The sequence below is a fragment of the Branchiostoma belcheri genome, unplaced genomic scaffold (genome assembly GCF_001625305.1).
Source record: "Branchiostoma belcheri isolate BF01 breed outbred unplaced genomic scaffold, Haploidv18h27 scaffold86, whole genome shotgun sequence".
NCBI classification, from domain to species: domain Eukaryota; kingdom Metazoa; phylum Chordata; class Leptocardii; order Amphioxiformes; family Branchiostomatidae; genus Branchiostoma; species Branchiostoma belcheri.
In genome coordinates this window covers 310,811-336,273 of record NW_017804531.1, presented here as the reverse complement: position 1 = coordinate 336,273, position 25,463 = coordinate 310,811, and the positions used below count along the sequence as shown (strand labels likewise).

At 39.0% G+C, this 25,463-nt stretch overlaps 3 protein-coding genes across 3 annotated transcripts in view; all 3 read right to left on the bottom strand.

Moving 5' to 3' along the window:
* Positions 1 to 2,236: 2,236 nt before the first annotated feature.
* On the bottom strand, positions 2,237 to 5,468 carry LOC109487187 (potassium channel subfamily K member 4-like). Its single transcript, XM_019791169.1, has 6 exons — positions 5,208 to 5,468; positions 4,564 to 4,701; positions 4,168 to 4,287; positions 3,747 to 3,821; positions 3,068 to 3,348; positions 2,237 to 2,536 (listed from the first exon to the last, which is right to left on the bottom strand). Exons 1-6 carry the CDS (start codon positions 5,317 to 5,319, stop codon positions 2,237 to 2,239), a joined length of 1,026 nt encoding a protein of 341 aa, XP_019646728.1. The 5' UTR covers positions 5,320 to 5,468.
* Positions 5,469 to 6,860: 1,392 nt separating this feature from the next.
* Positions 6,861 to 25,463, bottom strand: part of LOC109487186 (potassium channel subfamily K member 2-like) — an 18,898-nt gene continuing 295 nt past the window's right edge. The window contains exons 2-7 of the mRNA XM_019791168.1: positions 12,305 to 12,969; positions 9,509 to 9,627; positions 9,001 to 9,089; positions 8,086 to 8,225; positions 7,614 to 7,744; positions 6,861 to 7,183 (exon numbers count right to left, since the gene is read on the bottom strand). Of these exons, the coding sequence (XP_019646727.1) occupies positions 6,932 to 7,183; positions 7,614 to 7,744; positions 8,086 to 8,225; positions 9,001 to 9,089; positions 9,509 to 9,627; positions 12,305 to 12,572 (999 nt within the window). The 5' untranslated portion in view covers positions 12,573 to 12,969 and the 3' untranslated portion in view covers positions 6,861 to 6,931. The remainder of the gene's footprint in view (positions 7,184 to 7,613; positions 7,745 to 8,085; positions 8,226 to 9,000; positions 9,090 to 9,508; positions 9,628 to 12,304; positions 12,970 to 25,463) is intronic.
* LOC109487107 (potassium channel subfamily K member 2-like) lies at positions 18,214 to 22,530 on the bottom strand. Its single transcript, XM_019791076.1, has 6 exons — positions 22,069 to 22,530; positions 21,411 to 21,532; positions 20,915 to 21,003; positions 19,955 to 20,094; positions 18,923 to 19,050; positions 18,214 to 18,552 (listed from the first exon to the last, which is right to left on the bottom strand). The coding sequence occupies exons 1-6, from the start codon at positions 22,325 to 22,327 to the stop codon at positions 18,214 to 18,216; spliced, it is 1,077 nt and encodes a 358-aa protein (XP_019646635.1). The 5' UTR covers positions 22,328 to 22,530.

Below are 25,463 nucleotides of genomic sequence, written 5' to 3'. Positions count from 1 at the left end.
AGACATGCACAAAAAGAAGAAAAGAAATCAGCAGTGACAGATCACATTGCTAGAAACAACTGCGTAATTGACTGGGAGGGGGCGAAAGTTATAGACAGAGAAGACAATAGAAGAACCCGCTGGATCAAGGAGGCAGTTTGGATCAGAAAGTCAACCCCTGTAATGAACCGGGACGAGGGGGGGTTACGAAACTAAGCCACGTTTGGGACAGTGTTCTCGCCGCAAAAGCGCCACCTACATCGGCTACATATAGCGGCGAGATGCAGTACTCCAGTCAGAAGCTCTGAAGAAGGTGTCTGACAGACACCGAAACGTCAGCGAGGTGAGACTCTTTGGTTGTGTAAAAAGAATTCCCCTATCTCTTAAGTTTTACCAACCTGATGAAACTATTTTCGGAAGGTGACATATTTAGTTGTGGATTCCAGTTTTCTTTTCATTCGAACATAGTTATACTTCCAGTGACTTTAAACTTTAATTTTTAGCTCAGTGTTCGATGATTATGGAGAAGGGCACTACATTGTAATTACATTTGGCATTCTGAATAACAGACATGTGTATAGTATTACACAATGTCCTTTTGTTATGGACAAAAATCAATGAACTTTATTGCCTTTGTGCTTTGACTTTGAGTTATCAGATCCAACAATTATGTAATATTGACTAAAAGTAGTCTACATCAGTTTTCATTATATACATGTACATGACCTTATATACATATACCACTGTCAAGTATGTCATGACATTAATATATTATGGTGCGTGTTCTTTAAATACAGTGATTTTTTACAACCGTTTTGCCATTCTTTGAAAGCAGTGAGCTAAACTGTGGACTAATGCACTTCTCATCAAACATTCATGTCGGCAGAAGTCTTGAACAATGCCACCAACATATCAAACTAGAACCTTTCGAATGAGAGTCACCCATGGGGGTCCACATGCCCTTTTCCGTAGAGCCGTTTTAATTCTACGTAGAGCGTAGACGGACTGCTCTAATTCAACGTAGAGTGTAATTGGCGCATTTTGCGAAGAGCGTAATATATTCGCCGTTTTAATTCTACGTAACGTGTTGTAGCCACTTGGAATTTATCAAAAAGCGTAATCGAGAGGATTCCTGAATTCAGCGTAATACATAGCCAGCTCTCAAAATTTAGCGTAGAGCGTTGTCGGGACTACCCCATGCAGGACCCCACACCACACCACCCCCATGTCAGCTCATGGGATTAAATATTAATGTCGTCAACCTTTACTGAGAGCAAAGGGGTAGAACTTTTCTTGTCCAGGCAGGAAGTCTGCTTGTCTCTGGTAATGCTGAATGATTTATTTGCTCTAATTGCTGGCCTTGAAGTTGAATTAAAGTTATATAATGTCATTATTTTTGGGGTGCGTAAAACAATTTCAAAAACAATGATACCAATGAATTTATGTCACCTCCCTAGCTGGCGTGTAGTTTTATTTGTTTCCTATCTCCATTTTTCTTCCTAAATCTTCTCATTTTTAAGGCAGTCTGCTTGCTGACTTCTGCCCAAGTTTCGAACTACAGATGAAAAGAACCTTAAGAAAGATATAATCATAAATTTTGCTCACCTTGAAAACTTATTTGTATGATTCTTTTTTGTCATACATCCAACATACCATTTCTTTGGGTACATAAACTAATTAACAAGCTTTTTTGTTACCCAGATTTGCAAGTAAGTCTGTTTGATGGTTTCCCTTGGCAAACAATCATCAAAACAGTCAGGTGTGAACAATAGCAGGAGAAGTCTATTGTCAAGTTGACTCTGGTGATAAAACTTCTCATTTACAACACTGGGCTGTAGATGTATATCAATACTGTCATCTGTCAAGTTCAAGACTGTTGAATACAACCTTTGTCTGTTTGGAGGTCAAGCAAATGTCACAGTTCATCTCATTTAAATCATGATACTTAACAGCAAGGAACTGTACTGTTACAGTAGTGTACACCTTTTATGACACCTGTTATGATATCCAAGCAATCTTTTGACGCAAGACAGCAAGATGGAAACTTGCTACCCAATGTGCCTGTAGGCACAGGAAGACGCAAGTTGTAAGATAAGAATTGGCAGACAGTATCAAAGTGGTGAGGCTGTATCCATTTGCCACTCGAAGGTGTAAAAAAAAAAGATACCCAGATAAAGACTGTGTGATAAGGACATCTAAAATCACCTGCTAGTAGGAAATAACCCAAATACTAAACCTCTGCTTCGAGAGTACCCTCTTAAGCATGTTTCTCTTTATCTGGCAGGCATGTTCCAGCTTCTTCCATTTCCTCAGAGGACACTGCTGCTTTCTTTGCTGTTCTAGCTCTTATTGTCATCCCCTCTCCCTGTTCCTCTTTCTTGGTGTGACCTTGAATGTCCTTTTCCGTCTCTTTCCCATTGTCAAGGTCGCCACCATCTAAAGGCTTGTTCATCCCCTCCTTTATTCTCTCTTCTACTCCCTTCATCTCTTCCACGAGGAGGTCGAAGACTGAGGCCAGGAAACAAAGGCCTGTCAGGATCCAGCAGAATGTCGCAATCTGGAGAAAAGAGAATCAATGTGGCTCATTCAATAGCACCTCCTTGCTATTGCATGTGGAAGTGCAGCCTAAGTGCAATAGTGCTCTACATGTATGAAAAACATTTGCACATTAATAGTAACTGTTATATATATGGCCGAGTCATATTAGACTATTGAAATTGTACATGCTGCTTTCTCTGCTTAGCACTCATCATTTGGGAAAGAGTAATACTAGTACTACTATGTTAGTTAAACACACAACACTACCAGTGGACTAGACCCTTGCTGTAGTGATTGCACAACCGTGTAGCCCAGGCGCTACAGAAATGGAGATGGGCACCACTCCTATGGTCTGCACAGAGTGGAACAGGACCTTTTTTTGTATCTGGTCTGCTCACAGAACTAAAAACAACCCTTGGAAGAGGTTTCCCTGAGAAAATGAGTAGTCCCTGTCCTTGGTGCTGATCTGACTAGCTGTTGCTCCTAACCATTTTGACGCCTACATATGCACCACAGGTGGGGTTAGGAACTTAAACATAACTCTTCCCACCTTGTATGCAACATTCTGTGCGTAAGTTGGACGAGGCTCCAGTGTAGCCACGTAGTCCCCGAACCCCACAGTACTGAGGGTGATGAAAACGTAGTACAGGGCATCCAGGTACGACCAGTCAGTCTCCTGGCAGGAGAACACGTAAGCAGGCAGGAAGAAAAACACGCCCAGGTTCACAGTCGTGAGGGTGAAGATGTTTACAAAGCGGATCGTGTCAGGATGTTTCTTGAGGAACGCAAGTCGCTTCTTGACTTGATCTTCCAGAAATCTGGATAAAGGAGAATGCAAGTGATGAGAACCTGAACATCAGTTGGAAGATTGTATAATCATCTTATCGTGTAGTTCTGAAACTTAGAATGAAAGAAACACATTGAATTTCTATGTTCATCTGTTGGAAGCAAATTATCTGAAAACAGTGTACTGTAGTACTGACACTCAGAATGGTAGAAGCATGTACTTTGTCACAGTGATATATTATTTACTGAAACAACATTGCTACAGAAAGAACTTTCAAAACTAGCTCACATTAAGAAGCCTATATGGATGAGGTAACGCATTGAACATATGTGTTACTGCGTTGTTAAAAAGTTCTTCAGGTTTTTCTTTGAGTGGCTGTAGTTTGAAGAAAAAAAATAATTGTTGATGAAAGCAGGTTGCTTCACCCTGTTTGCCCATCTGCCAACTTCCCCACCTATGGCAGCCAGCATAGTCAGGGTGAGAGGGATGCCAAGGAATGCATACAAACAGCAGAAAAACCTGAAAAAGAATTTAAACCATTGAGATTAGCATCCCAGTAGTCAGGCTAATTATAACAAAGTCAGAGATTTTGTTTAGTCGTGGTTAAAAGAAATTTATTATATTAACAGTTGTACATTAATTGGATAATCGTTATATTAGTTCATTAGTCTTTTTCAACCAATTAGTTCTTGACTGTATTGGTGCAACCGTTCTGTCTTTGTGTTTGTGTGAGTCACTCATGCAACTTGCCCTCATTGCAGCAGTTTCTGTAATACGTGCAGCCTTAGAGATCAAGAGCAGTGCAGTTTCTCTATGTTACACCAGTCTACTATCTCTTGTTGCCCTTTTAAGAAGAAAACTCACTTTGCCTGCATCAGTTGTGATTGGAACATGTCCGTATCCTATGGTTGTCACGATGGTGAGACAAAACAACAGCGCCTCCAGGTAATCGAGGCTGGAACTGCCATCAGTGGTGTCACTGCCTGGTAGTGATACATACATTATTAATTAGATTTAGTCCAATTGTCGGCCAATTTTATAGTTCATGCAACATGCATATCCATGCAAAGACATTCCAGTTAATATTATAACATAAAAAAAGAGGTTTTGAACTATATGTAGCGTGCCACACTAAAATCATCCTTATTCTATAACGTATCATTGGGGATTTTTATGTATGATATAATGACTATGTTCCTCCATATGATAGACATTGATATGTTATAGACTCCCCATATTTGACATACGTTACAACTCACCATAATTGACAGTCACGTTCCTGGCTGCGTCTATTTCTTTGACGAACTTCAGAACCTCCTCTTTACTCTCAAATGTCCTGCCCACCACACCTTTCACTAGCTTTTCCACCAGTTCATTGTCTGTCTTTCTTATGCCTTCTCCGTATAGATTGTCATTGAAAAAGATAGTTTCATATCTAATATTTGATAATTCATTTTGTTACCTATACGAGCTGGATATGGTTATTCACGCAGACGTACATTAATCTTTGTAAGTCATGACAACACTTTGCAACTTTACTAACTTTGCAACTCAGTCTGTTAGAATACATCATTGTTTTGCATGACATTTGACATTTGTACTCTGCTTGTAATTGACTGCAGAAAACCGTCCGTCCCTGAGATTACGCCTAAACACTGTTAGGAACCTCTGTTAGGTCACTCTAAGATCCTTAGGGTCACATGTGACTGAGAAGACCCCCAATGATAAGAGACAGTCTCGTCGGTGTAGCTTAATTATAAGGTCTTCAAGGCCGTCCAAAACAGAATTCATTCATGCATAACCTGTGACACCTGGTTGCTGCCAATCAAACTATTCTCTGCTACGAGTCTAACGTAAAAAGTCCTGCAGCAATTCAGTTTTCTTTATGATCCTTGTTCCTTACTTACCTCATGCTCCTCCAATATTTGAAATATTTTTGCTCCGATAAAAAGCCAGTTACAGAAGACCACAAACAGCCCCAGCAGTGCTGCCCAACTGGTGCGTCCCGCCGCCATGGTACGCTTAGTCAGTCATGCACACCCTGGAGGCAAAACGTGACGCCACCGAACGCCGCGACAACAACAACGCCTTGAGTCAGAGATGACGTCAAGTCAATCCTATATGACACTGGGATGTCAGATCTTGTTCTTTCGACTGTAATGAGCCTTGCTCTAGACTTGTTGAACAACTTTTCAGGTCATCGAGGGTCAGTGACACTGGGCGTTAATGATATGCTCGATGTACCACATACAGAGTGCAAGAGCTATATGCATGAAAAACTTTATTATTAATCTCTTTGCATAGAAAAAAAAACACTATACACCCAGTAGTAGTAGTAGGAATTGCATAATAGTATACATTTTAATGTTACTAACTTAATAGTTAATACTAAGCATATAGTTGTAAATACTAAAATATTTTACCACAGAATCATACAATAAATGATTGCACACAAGGCCACACGATCAGTTTAAACAGTTATTTCTAGGATTCTCTCTATCTTAAAAGATCTTTTACAATGTTCTTGACCATGTCTTATGGAACAAAATACAGGCATTTTCATTTCACCACGTCAGAAGGAAAATTACGCTTGAACAAACAAATCTTACATGCCCCCATGTCAAATGGTAGTAGATACTGTCACTGACACCTTTATTGACCTTACATGTAAATCCGACGACCACCTCACTCTCTCACCTTCTAGTAACTAGATTACTAGCTTATACTATATCATATGTACTTTTTTTGCTGTCATGGAGTTGCAATTTTCAGGTGGAGCATAATTTACAAGATGAATGTTGTCCAAAAGAGGACCTACAGTCAGTAAATAATATCTAAACTGTCATGATTAGACTGAGGAAATTCAGTTCCTGGAAGGCTGTTTAAATTCTTGTTGCAGCAGACAAGATGACTCTATACAACATCAAGCAGCGATCCGTGATAACATAGGTCTAATTATATCTGAACCCATTTTTATTTCTTGAGTCATTATTTATTCAATAGGTAACTACTTCTGTTGCTGAGGTGTATTGTTCTGCAATATCAACATGTAGTGACTCATGTAATGCATTAGCAAATTAAAGTCAGCTTTTTACAAGCTAAAAGGAAATTAAAACTGTATTATGGTAATATTGAGAGTACTGATAGCTACATATTGCAGCCTCTTATAATCCCTAGTGCTGTGTTGTAGTTTTCATTTGGTTAATGTTTCAATTCTAAAATGCATTCAAATTTGCCTTTTATTCCCCAATTATTCCATCTTTGTTATATGGATTATAAAGAACAATCCTTGTTTATAGCTAAAACTTTTATTCAAACAAAATAGGTATAAATATTTTCAACTAGAGCTTTCAACCAGTCACTTCATCAACTGACCCAGTGAGACTTGTCAAAAGGCTTCTCTGAAGTGTGATATCAACACTGGGTCTACTGAGGAAGACCAGTCGCTCTGGTCTTCCTCAGTAGACCCAGGTGAGAACATTTCTCTTTTGTGTTGGAACATAAAACTTGTAACTACGTTCAATTTGTTGAACACACTCATGATGAACTTTCATGATGAGAACGATCCTTGCATAGTTTTACAGTACATGTATATGGAGCCTCCTCTCTCTAACATCTGTAACCGCATCATAGAGGAGTGTCAAACCCTCCGTTGTACCTTCCTGTCTTCCCCCACTCGGCCACCTCCTTGGGCTTGATGTCTTGGCCCTTCTTGGACTTGAAGCCTTTCATGTTCGGCATGTCCATGTTGACCCCATCTATGTCTATGCTTGGGATGTCCTTGACCCTTGACCCTAGCTCCTTCAGTTTGGTGACCATGAGGTCAAGGGCACCGGCCAGGAAGGTCAGACCAACCATGATCCACAGGAACACTACAAACTAGGGGGGATGAAAAAAAGTAGAAAAAGTTTGTGAAACCTTTGTTCATTATCTACGGACTCTGTCTGCATTCTTCTGTTTATGTTCATTCATTCATTCATTCATTCATTCACATCATGGAAAGAAGCAGACAGATCAAGCCGAACAAGCATTCGAAGGAAAATAAAGGCTTTGACTTGACTTGACTTGACTTGATCAATGTTGCAAGAAACTAACTAAACGATGAAACAGGATGAAAAATCTTGCTTTTGCAACTTTTGACTTCTAAGTAAAGTTGCTTTTAATTAAGAGTTGGTCACTTTTATATACTGCTGCTGATACTACTTAAACAGATACTATCTGTATTGGTCATAGATAAGTCTTGATAAGTGCAACTAGCTTTTTATTGGGTTTCTGATAGACTGTAACACAGTGGTGTACACAATATTACCTTGTAGATAGTGTTGATAAGATAGGTCTGTGTCTTTGAAGGTAGAGCAGCGACAAAGTCTCCAAACCCAACAGTGCTCAGGGTGATGAAACAGTAATACAGGGCCTCTAGGTAGGTCCAGTCTTCTTCAACTGGGAAAGGAAGAATTTAAAGAAAGTGAGTTTAATTTTGTATTTAACAGAAAGCAATTCTTCTTGATACAGTATGTCCAAATATCATTGAAGTTACCATATTAGGAATATCACTCATTTGCCTTGCTAAGACTTACAAAGTTACATGATCCTGAAATTTTCAATTGTTTAAAGCTATCTAGGGATGATGCCCCTACTGTCCTTGGTGACAGCGAGTTCCACCCTGCCATAGTTCTAGGAAAAAATGAGTTTTTGAACACCTCAATCTTTGGTTGATAACTCTGGTACTTGTTGCAGTGATTGTTGAAGAATGTTTAATTCAAATAGTGTCTCAGACATACCTAAAGTGAAGATGAGAGCAGGGATGAAGAAGAAAACACTCAGCATCACGATAAGGGACACAAGAATCCCCACGATGCTGATGAACCCTGGGTTCTTTATCTTCTTGGACAGTGCCTCCTTCACACGCTTGTCCATCCATCTATGCAGATATACAAAGTTTATGTTATGGTTGTTTATAGTACATGTACTTCCGAAAATTATTTGAATCATCTAGTTGATAAAACATTGAATATTTTGAAAGGTTTTTCATTTTACATAACCTGTAACAGTACTACATGTACTTCTGTGTATAGAGTAAGTGGCAAGAAACAGCCCTGTCAGAAGTTTTGCGGAAGGTGTCTGATCGATACCGGAATGTAAGCAGGTGAGAGTTGTGTGAAAAGAAAATCCTACTAGTCATGTACATGACATGGTTGTCTCCAACTGCTTGCAGCATTTTGCCAGTCCCTTCACTATATTATAAGGCCACACCAAGTAAATTTTATGGATGACGTCCGCGCGCGCATTGATTTTGGCCTGTTCCTAGAAAAAAACACAAGAAATTCCGCTTGATTTATCGCTGTTTTGATGATGAATAAAAGACTTCTTGCTTGTTACACTGTGTCACCTCATTCAATTTGTGTCCTAACATTTGTCGTCTCTTAGTATATTTCTAGTCTCTTAGAATATTTCTAATTCATCTTGTTTTTTAGGGCCCTTCTTGTTTTTTTTTCGCCCTCTCGCATTAGATTTAGGATCTCCAAAGGACGTCGTCCATAAAATTTACTTGGTGTGGCCTAATAAGGCCAACCTTGACAGTGTGTTGCCACCCGAATCTTAACCGCCACATCATACAGGTACATTTATATTAGGGACTTAATGTTTCCTCCTTTTCATCTACAAAGTACAACATGTACATTATGAAACCAATTTACCTGTTAGCATCGCCCAGTTGTCCACCAACAAGTGCCAGTAGGATCAAGCAGATGGGGATGCCAATAAATGCATAGACGCAGCAGAAGATCTGTAAAATAGTAGAGATGACTGTAGTTACCATTATAATAGCAGTAATCAGCACAAGAACATGGCAGATTTTATACCTCACATACAGACATGGATTTTGTTTTGCTACTAAGGCAGACAAGAGTAATTATTATTTGACTTTATTGCTTGTTGTTCCTCCTTTATAGATTTATCAAAACTTTAAAACAAATTGAATTTAGCAAAACAGTTGCCCCTGGCAAAAAATGGCAACTGATGTCTGTTAGTGAAAGTGTTGTTAGCTAAATGTAACTTGAGACAACCATATAGGGAGGCATACTTGTACCTTGTAATGTGGTGTGGACAGAATAGATAAGATATGAGCTAAGGATTCAAACCCACAATCACTAAGCCCACTAAGCCTTGGGCTTTTCTACACATGTATATATAATGAAGACATACCTTTCCGGCATCTGTCAAAGGCCCCATATGTCCATATCCGATGGTGGTAACAATCGTCATGCAGAAATACCAGGACTCCATGTAGTCCAGGTTGTACAATGTATCATTGTGATACGACACTGCAAAAAATATGTCATGTCAAGATACAATTAATAAAATGCTTTTATATAAATTATATTAAATGGTTTATTTGCAAATTGGCATAGAACTAAAACAACATTGCAGCCTAACAATACAATGTATTGTACAAAAGGCTGAATTACATAGTTTTAGGGAACACACAAATTATCTTTAATATTTACAAAAATAACCAAACTAAATAACAAGAATATTATACAATTGGTAGTCTGGTGATTACACGTTAGACATTCAAATTGTTTTTTTTTTCACAACTTCTACCCATTATACATTTGATCCAACACAAAAAGTTAGTCAATGCGCTAAGTTTACATGTATGTCTAACTTGTGTTGGAACAAAGTTTTAGCTCTATTTCAATTGTAGGACACATAAGTATTGCTATGGCTCTCAGACTAGAAAACGATAATTCATACCAGGTCCAATAGATTTTTTCGTTAACGAGTATAAAAAATTAAAAAGTAGCACAAAGTACCTAAATTTTGAACAATGTAGTTAATCAAACCAACATTGAATTATAGAGAACAACACAAGGACAGATTAATAATGAATTTAATTTATAGCTTTACAGATTGTTAGATAAATGTACTCAATTTTGTTTTGTTCTGTTTTATTTTCAACCAGGGATTGCTAAATGTCAACCTAATGTTGTTACTGAAAGGTCATCAGTCCCCTTGTGTTTCTGCACGTAGGCACTGCCTGTATCAGTCATGACGTAACTGTCATTACAGTAATTCACTTTATGTTCATGGGAGCAACATTTCACAGTCTGATAAAATTGGACATGTTCACGAAACCATAATGTTCATTGTGGCGACAGGTGCAGGAAAAAGAAAGTTGGGGAATAAATCTTTACCGGTATTGATAAGTTCACAGTACAGAAGTGACTGTGAAAACAGTGAAGTGTGAAAAAATCAGGAATTACAGTATGTCTAGCCTCCAGAAAATTGTGCAGTGGTCTTAACAAAAGAGTTCACCAAACTCAATATATCCTTTGAAGTAGAACTGATGACAGCTTTGTAATCATGTGCAGTAACTGTCTTTAATTAGATTAGTAACTCCTAATTAACCACACCGATTATTAAGATGGGACAAGATCATTGCATACTAGTAGTCTGCAATTTTCATTGGGTTAAACTTAAACATATATTAAGTTGTATTTTAGAATTATGGTGGGAAGTTTTCCTGTTGTATTGGAACAAAGTTTAAATTTTTTTGTTATGGATTCTACTAAGTTACACAGACACAGACAGACACACACACACACGCTTTTGTTTGAATATTGTATTATTAATGATAATATTTATTAATCAAGGCATAATCATGTCTTATACACCTACTTGCTTGAATATCAACCAAATCTGTGACAGGACTGGGTAACTATAATAATTGAAGATTATGCCCGAGTTTAGACATTATCTGACTCAATCAATCAATAGTGCCATTCATTCATTTCTCAACAACATTCAACTTAACTCTGAAGATTGGTGACTGGTTAAAATCAATAGTTTGAAAAGTGCTGTACATTGTCGTTCATTCTAGTGCTTTTAGCCAAACCTATGATTATAGTGTACGTGTATATACCCCACGGCACTTCTAAGTCTTCACAGGGACCCCCAGGGAACAGGTGGTCTTTGCCATTGTTCAACAAAAAGTGGTCTCGACAGCAGATCATAGATGGTAGGATAATATATGCCTTCGTGGCCATAGTTTACAGCATTGAAAGCTAAAGATTTAAGCCCACAATCTCTTAAGATATGGGATTTTCTCCAAGAACATTGTTCCTAGACTTTTGTGGAATTATTACACTTGAGCTTTTATACAAAAGACAGGATGTTAGAATATCTGTAGGGGGGAAAGGAACGCAACTGCTCAAGGCATTTAACCCGAAGTTAAGCCTGAGGATTTTCTTTGCAAAACAAATTAGAAATGAGTCACATACAGACAATTCCTGTATTTGAATTATTAATGTACATGTGTATACAAAATGTGTGACATTATGAAAACTGTTAGCTAAATGAAAAATCATTTCAGACTTTCAAAGATCTACACATAAATGCCAGTCTTTTAAACAACAGAGCCATGACAACATATTTTACAATTATAGAGTGATAAAAAGAGAATCATAATTACAGAGTCATAATAAACTTAAGGTGAAAATAGGGGGCACAGAACCAATATGCTGTTATGTGTGCTTTCAGTAGCTTGCATACAAGATGTCACTGTCCGTGCCAAGGCCATAGGGTGCATTTTGATTGGGTTTTAAGTGCACTTGTGTCCTTCCAACCCTTTTAAATTATAATCATTATAAGGCATTTTGGCCAAGCAAGGCTTAGACTAGTGCATGTTTTGTAAGCTTTAAGGTAATCTTCAGAGGTATCTTTGTTAAGGAAATGCTGCTATTTCCAAAACAGAAGGGCAGGATCCATGATTGTGATGTTCCAAGAACTTGTCATTTTTGAAAGAAAATTCTACTAACTTCTGTCCCTAAGAATGTCTAACTTCTAGTAACTCTGTTTTGTATTTTGTATTAAGTTTCTCTATATATATTGAAGGCAGTAGGGTATAATACTAGGGGGTATCTGTGAACATTATCTAGTAATCGATCAACAGCACTGTAGATTATCAAAAACGTATCTTCAAAGAAACCACTTTCTCACCTTGCTCGAGGACTCTTCCGTGCTTCGCAATTTCAACCTGCTTCACCAAATTGTGTACTTCCTCGCTGGTCGGAGCTCCATTAAACGTGACGTTGTTGACAAATTCGTGAATGATCTCGTCCACCTTTCGTCTTCTTGGTGGCGGGTCTTCAGGATCGTAGAAATATTCTTCCAATCCCTTAAAGATCCCGGCTCCGGCAAACAGGAATATCAGGAAGATGATGAAAACTGGCAATATCTGCCTCCAGGATGCTTGTCCCTCGCCCATGGTGTTGGTAGTTCAATCGTTCAATCGTGGTAATTGTCCTCAGGAGTTTTGGCACAACTGCTGTCGACAATTTCTCTTCTTGCAAGTCTTCGCCCAACCTCTTTAAGAATGTAGGAGATTGTACAATAATGTATATGACCTCTCAGATTCAATCGTAATAATTGTCCTCAGTAGTTTTGACCCAACTGCTGTGGACGGCGGTGTCACTTTTTCCTCTCTGTCTTGCACTTCTTGACCCACCTCTGTAGGAATGCAGGAGATTGTACAAATACTGTACACGACCAGTCCTCAATCGTTCAATAGTGATAACTGTCCTCGGGATTTTGTCCCAACTGCTGTTGACGGTGCGGTGAGCTTTTTCCCCTCTGTCTTGCACGTCTTTGTCCAACCTCAGAGTCTGTAAGAATGTAGAAGATTGTACAATAATGTATATGACCTCTCAGAATCAATCGATCAATCGCAATAATTGTCGACAGTGCAGTAACTTTTCCCCTCCGTCTTTGCCCAACCTCAGCGTCTGTAAGAATGCAGGAGATTGTACATGAGGTGTTATATATGACCTTTCAGAACCCTCCAGGCACTTCACCACACCCACTTTTCTTGTGAAGTTGTAAGATTAAAGTCTCAAGGTTGGTGCTGTCAACACGGAAAACAACATTACATGTTGAGCACCTGGGGTCATGCCACCAGAAACACCTGGTTTGCTGATCGAACAGGTTTAGCTGACTTTTGAGCCGCAACCCAACATTTACAAATCACTGATGATAACTGGCATTGTCAAAATCCACTGTCTTGTTTTTGTGAATTATGCCAGTTACAAGAGGTTAAATATAACAGCTACTGTTACTGTACAAAATTACAACAGACGAACAACAACATAAATACCTTCCAACTTGAACCATAAGAATGTACTAGTATCTGTACTAGATCTTTTAGCAGCCTTTTTATCACTTACACATCGATGATAATAACTGGATCACCGGGTGTGCTCTAATTGTTGAGGTGCACAAGGGTAGTTATGATAAAATCTGTAGTAGTTAGTAGTAGTTGAACATTCTTGTGAGTCAAATCAAGCAGGAGGTACAGTTGTGCAATTAAGTTCATCCATCCATAATCATATGATAATCCACAGATGTACCTGAAGTGTGCAAACTTTCAATATCGTGTCCACAAATCTCTTAATATACTCAGTCTTGGAGATGACAGATATAGGTCACCTACATGTATAAGGTTAATGGACATTACATGTACATGTACAGTCCTGCAGTTGTGTATATAATGAGCCATTGTGACCCAACAACATCCCAGGAGATACTAAGTAAGCCTCATACTAGTTTGGCTTGCCTTTGACAATGCCAGATAGAATACACAATAAAATTTTGTTAGTGGTAAGATCTTGTTTGTATCATTTTCAAGTGTAAGCAGGCTTTTGTTTCTGTTGATATTGATAATATATATCTGGGCTTTCTAAAAAAACATGCCAGTACATGTACTTGAATACCGCACTTAAGATATATATGAAGGACCTGGTATAGACTTGACCTACTAGTAGATGAGTATTTAAGAGACCCAGCCTCCTAGTAAATATGCCATTTTTGCCTTCATTAGTAAGTTGTTTACTAAATGTAGGTAGCACTAAGTCTTACTTTTCATGTTGCTGCCTTCAAAACGTACAAGATGAATTAAATGTAAAACTGTACAACACAATGATTTGGAATCACAATTATCTGAGTATCCATAAACATTATGCCATACATTTATAGTACACCTACCTTCAGTTGAACTTCCACAAGTGCATTCAACAAGCCCACAAGGATGGTGTCCTCTCCGAGACTTGTCCTCAGCACAATAGACTGAGAACTCACTGGATACACCTTTTCCATTCACACCTGACCTCCATTGTAGATGAGTATTTAAGAGACCAAGCCTCATAGTAAGTATGCCATTTTAGCTACATTAGTAAGTTGTTTACTAAGTAGCACGCTATTTTCATGTTGCTGCCTTTAAAACGTACAAAATGAATTACATTAATTGTAAAACAACACTATGATTGGCGATTATACAATTATCTGAGTAGCCATAAACATAATACCGTATACATAAGTCTATGTACCTTCAGTCTGTTGAACTTACATGTAGCTTTCACAAGTGCATTCAACAAGCCCACAAGGATGGTGTCATCTCCCTGGCTTGTCCTCAGCATAATCTACTGAGAACTCACTGGGGCATACCTTTTCTATTCACACCTGTGTTCCCCGGAAACTAGACAATGTTGGGTCAAGGTCCATCCATTTGTCTCACCCTCTGAAAGGCTCCCATAAAAAAAGTGATTCCCGTGGGTGGCTGGTTGCCAGGCGATCTCTAATTGCCACCTCCCAATATCCTAACTCAAAGTGGCAGGTTTAATCATATCATATTAACAGTTCTATGCACAGTGTGCATCTCCATATCCATGCTTGTTAAATATCTGTACAGGTTTCTAATATCTGCAAAGGTGTCTAATATTTTTACAGGACTGGTCTCTAATATCTGTACAGGTTAAGTTTTCCTACCTCCCAATATCCTAGTGGCATGTTTAATCATATCATAAGAAACTCCAATGCTCAGTGTGCATCTCCATATCCATACCTCTAATAAATTTTGCACCAGTTACTATGAGTGGCTGGGTCATACCAAAGACTTTAAAAATGGTACATACAAGCTTTCTCTGCTAGGCACTCAGCATCTATAAGAAAGAGTATGGGAAGGTCAACACAACACTACCAGCGGCTAGCCCCCTGTTGTAGTGCTTGCACAACTGTGAGGCCCAAGGCCTACAGAAATGGAGATGGGCGCCACCCCTATGCTCTGCAAAGAGTGGAATGGGACCTCTTTTTTTTTAGTTACCTTTTCCCTCCAGACTTAGACTCTATAAATGATTCGGACTTTCCGACGCCGGTGTTGCGCTGTAGTATTGTGACGTTATAAGTGGCCATGAATATTTAAGGACTAATCTATGTAGGCTTCAATAACAGACTCCAGTTTCCCGTGGCTTTGTTTAGTTTATGGGTGGTGCGGGCGGGCGGGCGACTTTGATCTATGGCTGTAGTCTGCTGTTGAACTCTCCTGATACCACACCCTCTGGGAATGACCTATATAATAATGTTATCTTTTGCAAAGGACAATAAATCATTTCTATGTCAATTGTTACTATCAAATTTTATCTCTGGTAAATGATTGATTTAAGTGAAGGATTGGATATAAAGTTCTACAAGTAATGCCAAAGTCAGATATTTAAGATATTCAAAGACAAATCAAACTCTACTACTGGATAGATTACGGACATTTCAAGTGACTTCAGCATCTCTAAAATACATTCAAGATCATAGAAAATTCACAAACCCTCTGGGAATGACCTATATAATAATGTTATCTTTTGCAAAGGACAATAAATTATTTCTATGTCAATTGTTAAGTATCAAATTTCATCTCAGGGAAATGATCAGTTATCAGTTATTTAGTACTACTATCAATAATATTGAATACAAAGTTCTACAAGTTAACTTCCAAGTCAGACATTTCAGAGACATATTCAAACTTAATACTTCTGGATGAATTATGGAGATTTCTTGAATGAATGACTGGTTTATTTGATCACCATGATCCTTAAAAAAGTACATCGCAGCCAGGTAAAGTGGCTGAATTGCATACTTTTCCCATCAATAGATAACGCTATTTACAAATTGACATTTGGTACAAATGTCTTCCGGACATTTTGACTGACAACAATCACACTCTTCTTCAGCATCTCTAAAATATATTTAAGATCATAGAAGATTCACGAACCCAGTATTATATTATATATTATATTTAAGTCTGTCATTTACTAAATACATGATTGTACTGTATGATGCAAATAATAATAATATACAGACTACAAAGCACTATAAAGCCTGAGGCATTAAAATAAATAAACTATACTAAACTGTACATTGTACATGATTTTATATCTGTTAAGGTCTCATTCTGGTATTCTTCCGCGTGGGTACTCTAAAGTAGATCGTACTAAAAATTAAATGCGTGTATGGATGTGTGTTTATATCCGCCAGAAATTGCATTTTAGCTAAGTCAGTTGGCGTAAACCGCTTGTGATATGAGAGGTTGTTTGTATGTGCTAAAATTAGTGGGTAAGTGTTGACATCCGCGCGACAGGTCGGATGTTTACACGCTGTTGTGATGGGTAATGCGGTCAGGAGGTAGCAGCGCTGGAGGACCTCTGGCAGAGAGTGGCCAAGTGCAGTTTATAAATAAATAAAAAGAGATTGTTGGGTTAGATCTGGTTGGGAATTTTTTGACGTAATGTAGGGCCATTGTGCTCAAAATTGATTGGATAGACTAGATGGCTGTCATTCAAATTATTGGGTTTTGGCCTATGTAAAGTTACGTATTTTGCCATAGACGGCTATAGTTAACAAAAACTCACGAATAAGACCTTAAGCAAGGGTCACAACCCGCCGTACATGTTTTTTGTCCGTACGCTTTTTTTTAGGCCACGTCTGCTACGTTTATCTGAAAATGCGGGGAAGGACTGGCATGAGCGGTACGTCAACGCATGTCACTCACACGGTTGCGCAAGGTGTAAGTATGTGGTCTGCACACCACGCCTGGCCGTGAGCGGTTGCGTGCATCGTTCATTGCGCAAGTGGTGAGTCGTACATGCTTACAACGCACGATTTCTGAGCGATTGCCACTTTACTGTATGCAGGCTGTACTTACCCGTGCTACTTGCGTATGGTACGTACCGGTACGTACAGGGCACGGGCGATGCCTGTACTGGCTTGTACGGGGGGTGAATCCGCAGCCCGAATGCAGAGAAAGTTTTCCATGCACTTAACGTGCTGCGACGTGTCTGCGTGCTCCCAAATTTGTTGGATTCTGTACGGAGGCGGAGCTCACCACTTGCAAATCCCAAAAATTTGTTTTTGCATGTAGACAGCAGGCAGATGCATGTACGGCGGGTTGTGCCCCTTGCTTCAAGTTTCCTCTCAAGAGGCAGAATATCCAGGTCATAAAAGTCATAAACTCTATATTTTGCACACCATCTAACGTTACAACATGATGATATGATACATTTAAAGTACTACACATTTTTTTACAGTGTTCACAGCTGCATCAAATGTTGACTCTGGAGTATGGCCAAGGCGCAACTAGCATAACAAGCAAATTGAAATTTGCAACAAGTTGACATGGTTTTGAAAGGATTTCACTCAGGTTTGAGGCTCCAATTCTTCAAACTCAAACAATTTCTGATGTCATGATTTCTTCTAGTGAAAGTTAACATCATGATTGCACAAATTGATTTCTTTAATATTCTTTTCCAAAGTCTTAATGAATAGAAAGATAACAAAGGCAAGGACAAGCAGCTCTGCAATTTTAAACTCACTCACTCACTCACTCACTCACTTACTCACTCTCTCTCTCTCACTCACTCAATCACTCTCACACTCTCTTTCACTCCTCACTCACTCACTCACTCACTCACTCACTCACTCACTCACTCACTCACTTACTCACTATCTGGTTTAGTGTCTGTTGTTCCCTTTCTTCCGAGGGTTTTAGTTTTAAACTACGTAATAAAAAATGGATTATGCCATCTATGATATCACAGAGCAGTGTCTCCCTGTCTGTAATGTCCATTTTTACCCCAGTCTGCCAGTTCCTGTGGTTTGATCTCTTTTTCTTTCCTCGTCTGCGTCCTGCCATTTGCGACATTGTTCGAGCCATTTCTGTGGTCTGCCCCGTTTAAGTCATGGTTGCTTTGGATGTCGAGTGCCTCGTTGGTTTGACCGTCAACGTTGTCTGTAGGTCGGTTGGTGATCTCGAGAGGATCTAGATCCATGTCTGTCATCTTCTCTCCCAGAAGCTTCAGAGCTGTTCCGATTCTCTCAAGGGAGCCGGCAAGGAAGGCCAGCCCCACTGTGATCCACAGGAACACTGAAATCTGGGGGAGTGGGGAGAAACATTAGTCCAACCTCTGCATAGAATCAAGCGCATCATAGATTAAAGAGACTCTTTTAACATAACCAAGAGGTTTACTCTGCTGACTTCCTCTGTCAATGCTTGCTGAACGGACCTCTTGGTTGTGTAAAGAGAGTCTCTTTATTCACTGACTTACACGTACAAACCTGATGAAACTATTCATGGATCAAACAATGCTGCATAAACAGCCTTCATCTAAAACACTGAAATATGGGGGAGGCAGATACAACCTCTGTGCATTGGCAAACTCAGTGCCAAGCTTTTCTCAACAAATGTTTACACGCTCTCCAAAAAAAGACAATTATTATATTAACGTGAACTATGTCAATTACCTTGTAGGCAACATTAGAAGCTGTATTCATCTTTTCTGTTGGTAGTGCTGGAACAAAGTCCCCAAACCCCACTGTGGTCAGGGTGATAACACAGAAGTAGATGGCGTCCAGGTAGGTCCAGGACTCAACTAGAAGACAGAGTATAGAATGATCAAGCAGTCAATTTTAGAAGTTTGTATTTGGTAACTGTTTCGCAGCTTTCTGTTAATAATAATTGTGACAGTCATAATAATTGTTTATTGATTGATCGATGAGTACAATCTCTAGCATGTGGCAGCGCAACTAAAAAAGTAGCGCTGAATTGTATGCTAGTGTTTAAAAACAGAGAAACAAATAGACAACTAAACAAGTGAGTATTTCACAGTTAACATATAGGCAACTAAATAAGTGCGTAAAATGAGCTTAACAATATTCACAATATCAATTAATGTGATCAAGCAAGAAGTCTTCTTTGTGTTAAGGTCCAGCAGACTTTCATTTAGCAGTGTGGAAATTAGTGAGACAAGGGTTTAGTACAGTATAAGATAACACATTTTTTTTTCTAATCAGTGCAGAGTGAACCTGATCTTAACATCGTATAACGATGATCTTCGGTTCAATATGTCACATCAATTCCCCTCGCTTGATCACACATACATACCCTTATCAAATACATTATACATAATACATAATTACATGGTACATTATTGTCAAAAAGTAGAAAATCTCTAGGAGGAATTCAACAAGAATCTGTTTACTGCAGTCTTGAACTTAGTCATGTTAGGACTGTCAGGGAAAACCGAGGCTGGTAAGGAGTTCCACAGCCTGCTAGTCCTTGGTACATATGAGGACATGTGAAGCTGAGTGTTGGATCTTGGCACTTAAACAAAGTAAGGGTGCCCACCCTTTTTAGAATCTTGTCTCAGAGTCAATGTTACTTCTTGTTTCAGTTCATTGTCAGTCTGTGTCTTCTCTCTAAAAAATTATCATGGATTAACCAAATAATATAGTCTAAGTATGAGAGACTCAGAGATAATGAATTACATGTATTACCTTTATGGAATATGAGTGCAGGAATGAAGAAAAATGCTGTTATCATGAAGGCTATGGCTGTGATGAGTCCAGGCGCTCGAAATTTCTTCGGAATCCGCGTTACTCTGGCTAAGAGCTCACTCACACGTTTCTCCATCCATCTGTGCAAGGAAAATTACAAAGTTTCATTAAAGATTTCATTTATACCCAGCCGGGTCTTACTAAAGATTTAAATAATGGTACATTGTCTGCTTAGTAAACTTTCTCTGCTTAGCACTCAGCATCTATGAGAAAGAGTACGGGAAGGTCAAACATACAACGGTACTACCGGGCTAGCCCCCTGATGTAGTGCTTGCATAACTGTGTGGCCCAAGGGCTACAGAAATGGAGATGGGCATCACCCCTATGCTCTGCACAGAGTGGAATGGGACACTGCATTGTTATCATGATGATTGGAGGTTGTTCAAGGAAAAACAACTTTCAGCAACAAGACTCTTATGGAGCGAGAACTAGACTTCAATCATAGTCAGTATTTGCTAGTAATCTGATTTGTATTTTGAGGTTACCTTAAGTTGAAGAATTCAGTTTAACTAATACTGTTTGCACTGCCCTTAAAATTCAAAACAAAAGTGTTCTATTACTAGACAACCGAAAACTGTTTCTACTTTGACCTGCAGGCCACTTTTCATTGAGGTCATGAGGGAAGAGGTAACATCCGTGTCCATAATATCACCAGGGTCCATAATATCGCCACCTTGAGAAATAGTGTGCTTTAAGATATTTTACTGCAACATACTTTTGGTATGCACTCCTGCACACCTCAGATGTACATACATGTACCTAGGGTATGTTGCAGTAAAAATATCTTTAAGCACACTTTTTCTCAAGGTGGCGATATTATGGACTATGGTGATATTATGGACACAGAGGTATAAGGGTCAGACATAATGTAATATAAAGTTTACATCATTTAAAGTGTACCTGGTTGAATCACTCAACTGTGCCCCAACAAGAGTTAGAAGGATGATCCACACCGGAATGCCTACTAGGGCATAGATGCAGCAGAAAACCTGTAAAATATGGCAACCATCAATGAATAGGGGACAGTGGTGAAGCAAAAAACATTCAATTTGATATTAACCTAAGGATATCTGAACCTGACAATTCTTTGTGGTATTTGTTGGTTGAGGGATTGACTTATGAAGATATTGTAAAATTTAATATAAAAAAATAGTATTTGCCCAAAGGTAGCAGGTTGTATTTTATGTGCAAGTAAGTCTGTACTTTCTTTCTATTTGCTGTACTTTCATTTTCACGGTCACTTTTGTACCACAAATTTATTTATACTGCAAACAAATTTTTCACTGACTTTATTTCTACTGCACCTACTGCCATCACTAACATATAGTTCCACAAACATGTCCATATTTCTCAGACTGCAAACTTTTGCTACTGCGAATATAAAGTAAAAAAATACCTTGCCAGCATCAGTCAAAGGCCCCATATGTCCATAACCGATGGTGGTGACGATCGTCATGCAGAAGTACCAAGACTCCATGTAGTCCAGGGAGTGGGTCTTGGATGTATTCTTGGGTAAAACTGAAAATGAAAGATAGGTACATAATATCGACAATTCCATTAATTTAATAGTTATTGTGTTCTGAACAAATACACTGTAGGTACTGGTATATTTAGTTTGATAGAAAGAGGAATAATTATATATTAGTGCTGTACTATAATTGTTTCCAAATGCTACTTATTTAAGCCATTGTTAATATTCTGGTCAGATACCATACATTGTATTTGTCAAGGTCATGCACTGTATTTGTCAACAAGGTCAAGATATATTCTTTGAGGGGGGCTCTATATATGCAGATCTACACTGGTGCACTAAGTCTTGCTTTCTATCTTGTAATCTGCACATGTAACTTTGAAATGTAACACACTTATTTGAGCTTTTCCAAGGTCTGCATGAGTCCTCTTATTGAAGTTTTGCATGTATTGCGATGAAGACATATATATATAGACAGCTGTCAAGGTCTCATTCTGTCCAAGCAGTTCAACTATCAGAAAAACTGCACATAATATCCGCTGGTGGCTGCCTTGGAGACTAGAATATCATGTAACTCTCTTACCATCCTCAATGTCACTGTATCCGTGCCTCGCTATGTCAATCTTCCTCAGTAGTTCCACCACTTGGTCGTGTGTCACATCACTGTGATTTGTCACAAACTCGGCCAGAGTTTCCTCCACATCTTGTACTCTCTCCACGGCCGGATCGTAGAAGGTTTCCTCGAGCGCCTTGAAGATGCCTGCTCCCACAAACAGTATAGCCACCAGCACACAGAACACCACAGTGATCTGTTTCCAGCCAACTGCACCGTCACTGCCCATGGCTTACAAACTTTTCTCCTAAATCTTGTCGCCAATGTTGTTGGTTGTGTGATCACCCTTACTGTACACATGTACGTGACTGGCTTCTAAATCTGTGACTTAAAAGAAAGCATTCTTCTGTTGGTTCCCATTCTCAGCTTCACTGTTTATAAGCTGTTTTACAAACTTCCATTTGTTCTATAGACATATCTATGACACCAAACGTTTAGAAAGTCACACTTAGAAGACGAAATCATTGCATAGTAACCCTTTTCTGACGTTGTCTGATCTGAATGTCAAATAGACTTGTTTACGGGTAAGACAAGACAGAGATAAAGTCTTTTGTTTGGTAGACATTTCCCATTGCTTTGGATTAATGATTTACCAAGCACTTAGCGCAAAATGTGTTAACATGCCCATTATAGCCTACGTAGTCAAGTAAAAACATGACAATGGGTCAAGCTGTGACAGACTGTAGTTCTAGACACTCAGCCAGTTTTGAAGAGTTAATTATATGGAATTATCTGGACCATTAGCGTGTCTCGAAGTAGGATTTAACAACAGGTGGGTGAAAACATTGGGTGGTAATTAGCTATCACCATGGATACAGTCTGTTCTCCAGAAGTTTTTAGAATTCAAAGCCAAAATTGAATGAGAATGGGAATCTCTAAGCCATAATTCTGCATACAGCATACAGCAGCTTTCCAGGAGCTAAAGAGCAATGGAACTTACTACAAGTTAAGCAGATAGAATTGGGACACAAGTTGTTTCCCTGATGTCATGGCGCTGTTGTTTTTTTTCCATCAAATTTAACCCAACCTTGCCACGCCACTTAGAGGTCAAGCTGTAACAGACTATAATTCTAGACACTCATGAGTCTAAGTCTGAAAAGTTAAGTGTAAGGAATGGACCAAATGAATCAGTACATCTCTAAGTAGGATTTAAGAAAAGGTAATGAACATTATTGGGCTTTAATAAGCTGTCTCCATAGAGACAGCCTGTTTCCCAGAAGTCTTCAGAATTCAAAGCCAGAATTCTCGAGAATTCTGCAAACCAGAAATCTGCATACAGCAACTTTCCATAATCTAAAGAGTAACTGAACTCACTAGAAGTATATGCTTCCCAGAAGAACGAATTGGGACGTTATATAAGTTTCCCGTGACATGGTGTTGCTGTTTTCTTCCATCAAATTAAACCAACCTAATGACACTAACAGGTCAAACTGTAACAGACTATAACTTCAGAAACTCATGAGTCCTTGAACCCAGAAACGTTAATTACTCCGTGAAGGAGGTCAGGACCTCCGGACGGAGTGTTGTAATCGGCTGATTTTTCATGTTCGCAGTCAAAACACTGGGTTCTCTTTGTGTAATCGGCACGCAATTTTATACGCCGTCTGCGGGCATGCCCGTGTTGATGCACGAATGTGTATTTTTGCCGTTGCTGCTTTCGCGGTCAATGTAATATCGCAGACGCACCCCTACAATTACGAGGCGAATTGGAATGGTCCAGAAAAACGCGTTGTTTGGAATAGCAGTGGGGTTCAAAAAAGTTCATGCAGATACGGGGTGGTTTTTATAAGTGGTTCCAGATGTTTTTGCCCATGGTTAAGAGATGCAAAGTTTTTTGGAAGATGTTCGCAGCCAAAACGCATTCTTCCGTACGTCGCATTTCTGTGTAATTTCGCATGTGGTGTTGCATTATGTCCGGGATGATGCACGTCTTTTTATTTTTACCGTAGCTGTTTTGATATTGGAGTAAATGCTTATTTTCGAAACATCCCCATTTCTTTGAAATGGTTTCGTCCGTTTATGCAACTGTTACTGCGCTAATGACGACCAGTCGCGCTGTCCTGATACACCGCGAATGTGCGAGTGTTCCCTGTAGACAGTCCCGGGAGTCATTTTTTTGCACATTCCAGGAGCCAAACCAAAATGCGTTCATGAACCGAGTCCAAAAAACCGAAACGTGAAAATCGGATGATCGGACCTGATGTACATTTCTCTTTCTATAGATTGTACACACAATACACACATCTTTAGATAATCTGGCCATGGCAGGTTAAAAAAAAGTAACCCTGAATCATACTAGATTAGCGTAAATGCATGTTAATGCGTTCAAAACAAGAAAAAAATTGTTTCCGGGTATTAATCTCTTGAATCACGGCGCTGAATATTGACGCAAAAATATTTCGGGCATCGCGCGCCCTTCCCGCGTCACGTGTAGGCATCTCGCATCTCTGATTGGTTGTTGCGTCTTAAGATGACTGAGCCGACGCGCGTTTAAACAATTTTTCTTTGTTCGATTTATCACACTTCACAGAGAATTGTCGCCAATGGCTACTTCTTTTTGTTGCAATATATAATACTTCACGGAGAATTGTCGCCTATGGCTTCTTGTTAATATATTGAAATAGATAACCTCTTTGCCAAAATTCTGTCTACAACAGCTTTCCAGAATCTAAAAAGAGCAACTGAAGTCGCCAGAAAAAATGCTTCCCGGGACAGCAGAAAAAAATGTGACATACTGTAGGTTAGTTTTTCCCATGACATGGTGGTGTTGATTTCTTCCATCAAATTAACCCAAGTCTGTCACCCCGTCCATTCAACTGGCAAAATCACACAGCAGAGTCGTGATCACTTGTCTGAGTCACATACCTGAAATTTGTGATACTTGCTACAAACTGTCCAAAAACTATATATCCCAAAGGCTAATGCCAAAAAGTAAACCAGAATAATCTGTGATTTAGCCCATACTGTAGTCTTATGAATTCAAATTTTCATACAATGTATAATTGGCAACTATGCCATGCTGGCAAAATGAGTGACGTCAGAGTCACTCTGTCTGACCCACATGCCTCAGAGATTCATCAAGCTAGGTACAAACTGAAAAGTTTTCCAAAGGCTCATGCGAAAACATTAAAGCAGAATAACCTGTGATATAGCCCATATTGTAGACAGTAAGTCTTCCTTAGTAAAATTTTACATATATATAATTGGCAACAGTACTGCACCATGCTGTCCATTCAGCTGGCAAAATGACACAGCAGAGCCATCCCCGCTAGCTTCATCATGCTAGTTATATTACAAACCCTAAAGTTTCCCAAAGGCTCGTGCTAAAAAAAAGTAAAAGCAGAATAAACTGTGATTTTGCCCAT

Coding starts and splice junctions, on each gene's coding strand:
- LOC109487187 (XM_019791169.1), bottom strand. CDS start 5,319: ATGGCGGCGGGACGCACCAGTTGGGCAGCACTGCTGGGGCTGTTTGTG. Junction 4,702..5,207: donor ATTGGAGGAGCATGAGGTAA/GTAAGGAACAAG, acceptor ATCTATACGGAG/AAGGCATAAGAAAGACAGAC. Junction 4,288..4,563: donor GAACGTGACTGTCAATTATG/GTGAGTTGTAAC, acceptor TATCACTACCAG/GCAGTGACACCACTGATGGC.
- LOC109487107 (XM_019791076.1), bottom strand. CDS start 22,327: ATGGGCAGTGACGGTGCAGTTGGCTGGAAACAGATCACTGTGGTGTTC. Junction 21,004..21,410: donor CTTTGACTGATGCTGGCAAG/GTATTTTTTTAC, acceptor CATATTTTACAG/GTTTTCTGCTGCATCTATGC. Junction 20,095..20,914: donor CAGTTGAGTGATTCAACCAG/GTACACTTTAAA, acceptor TTCCTTGCACAG/ATGGATGGAGAAACGTGTGA.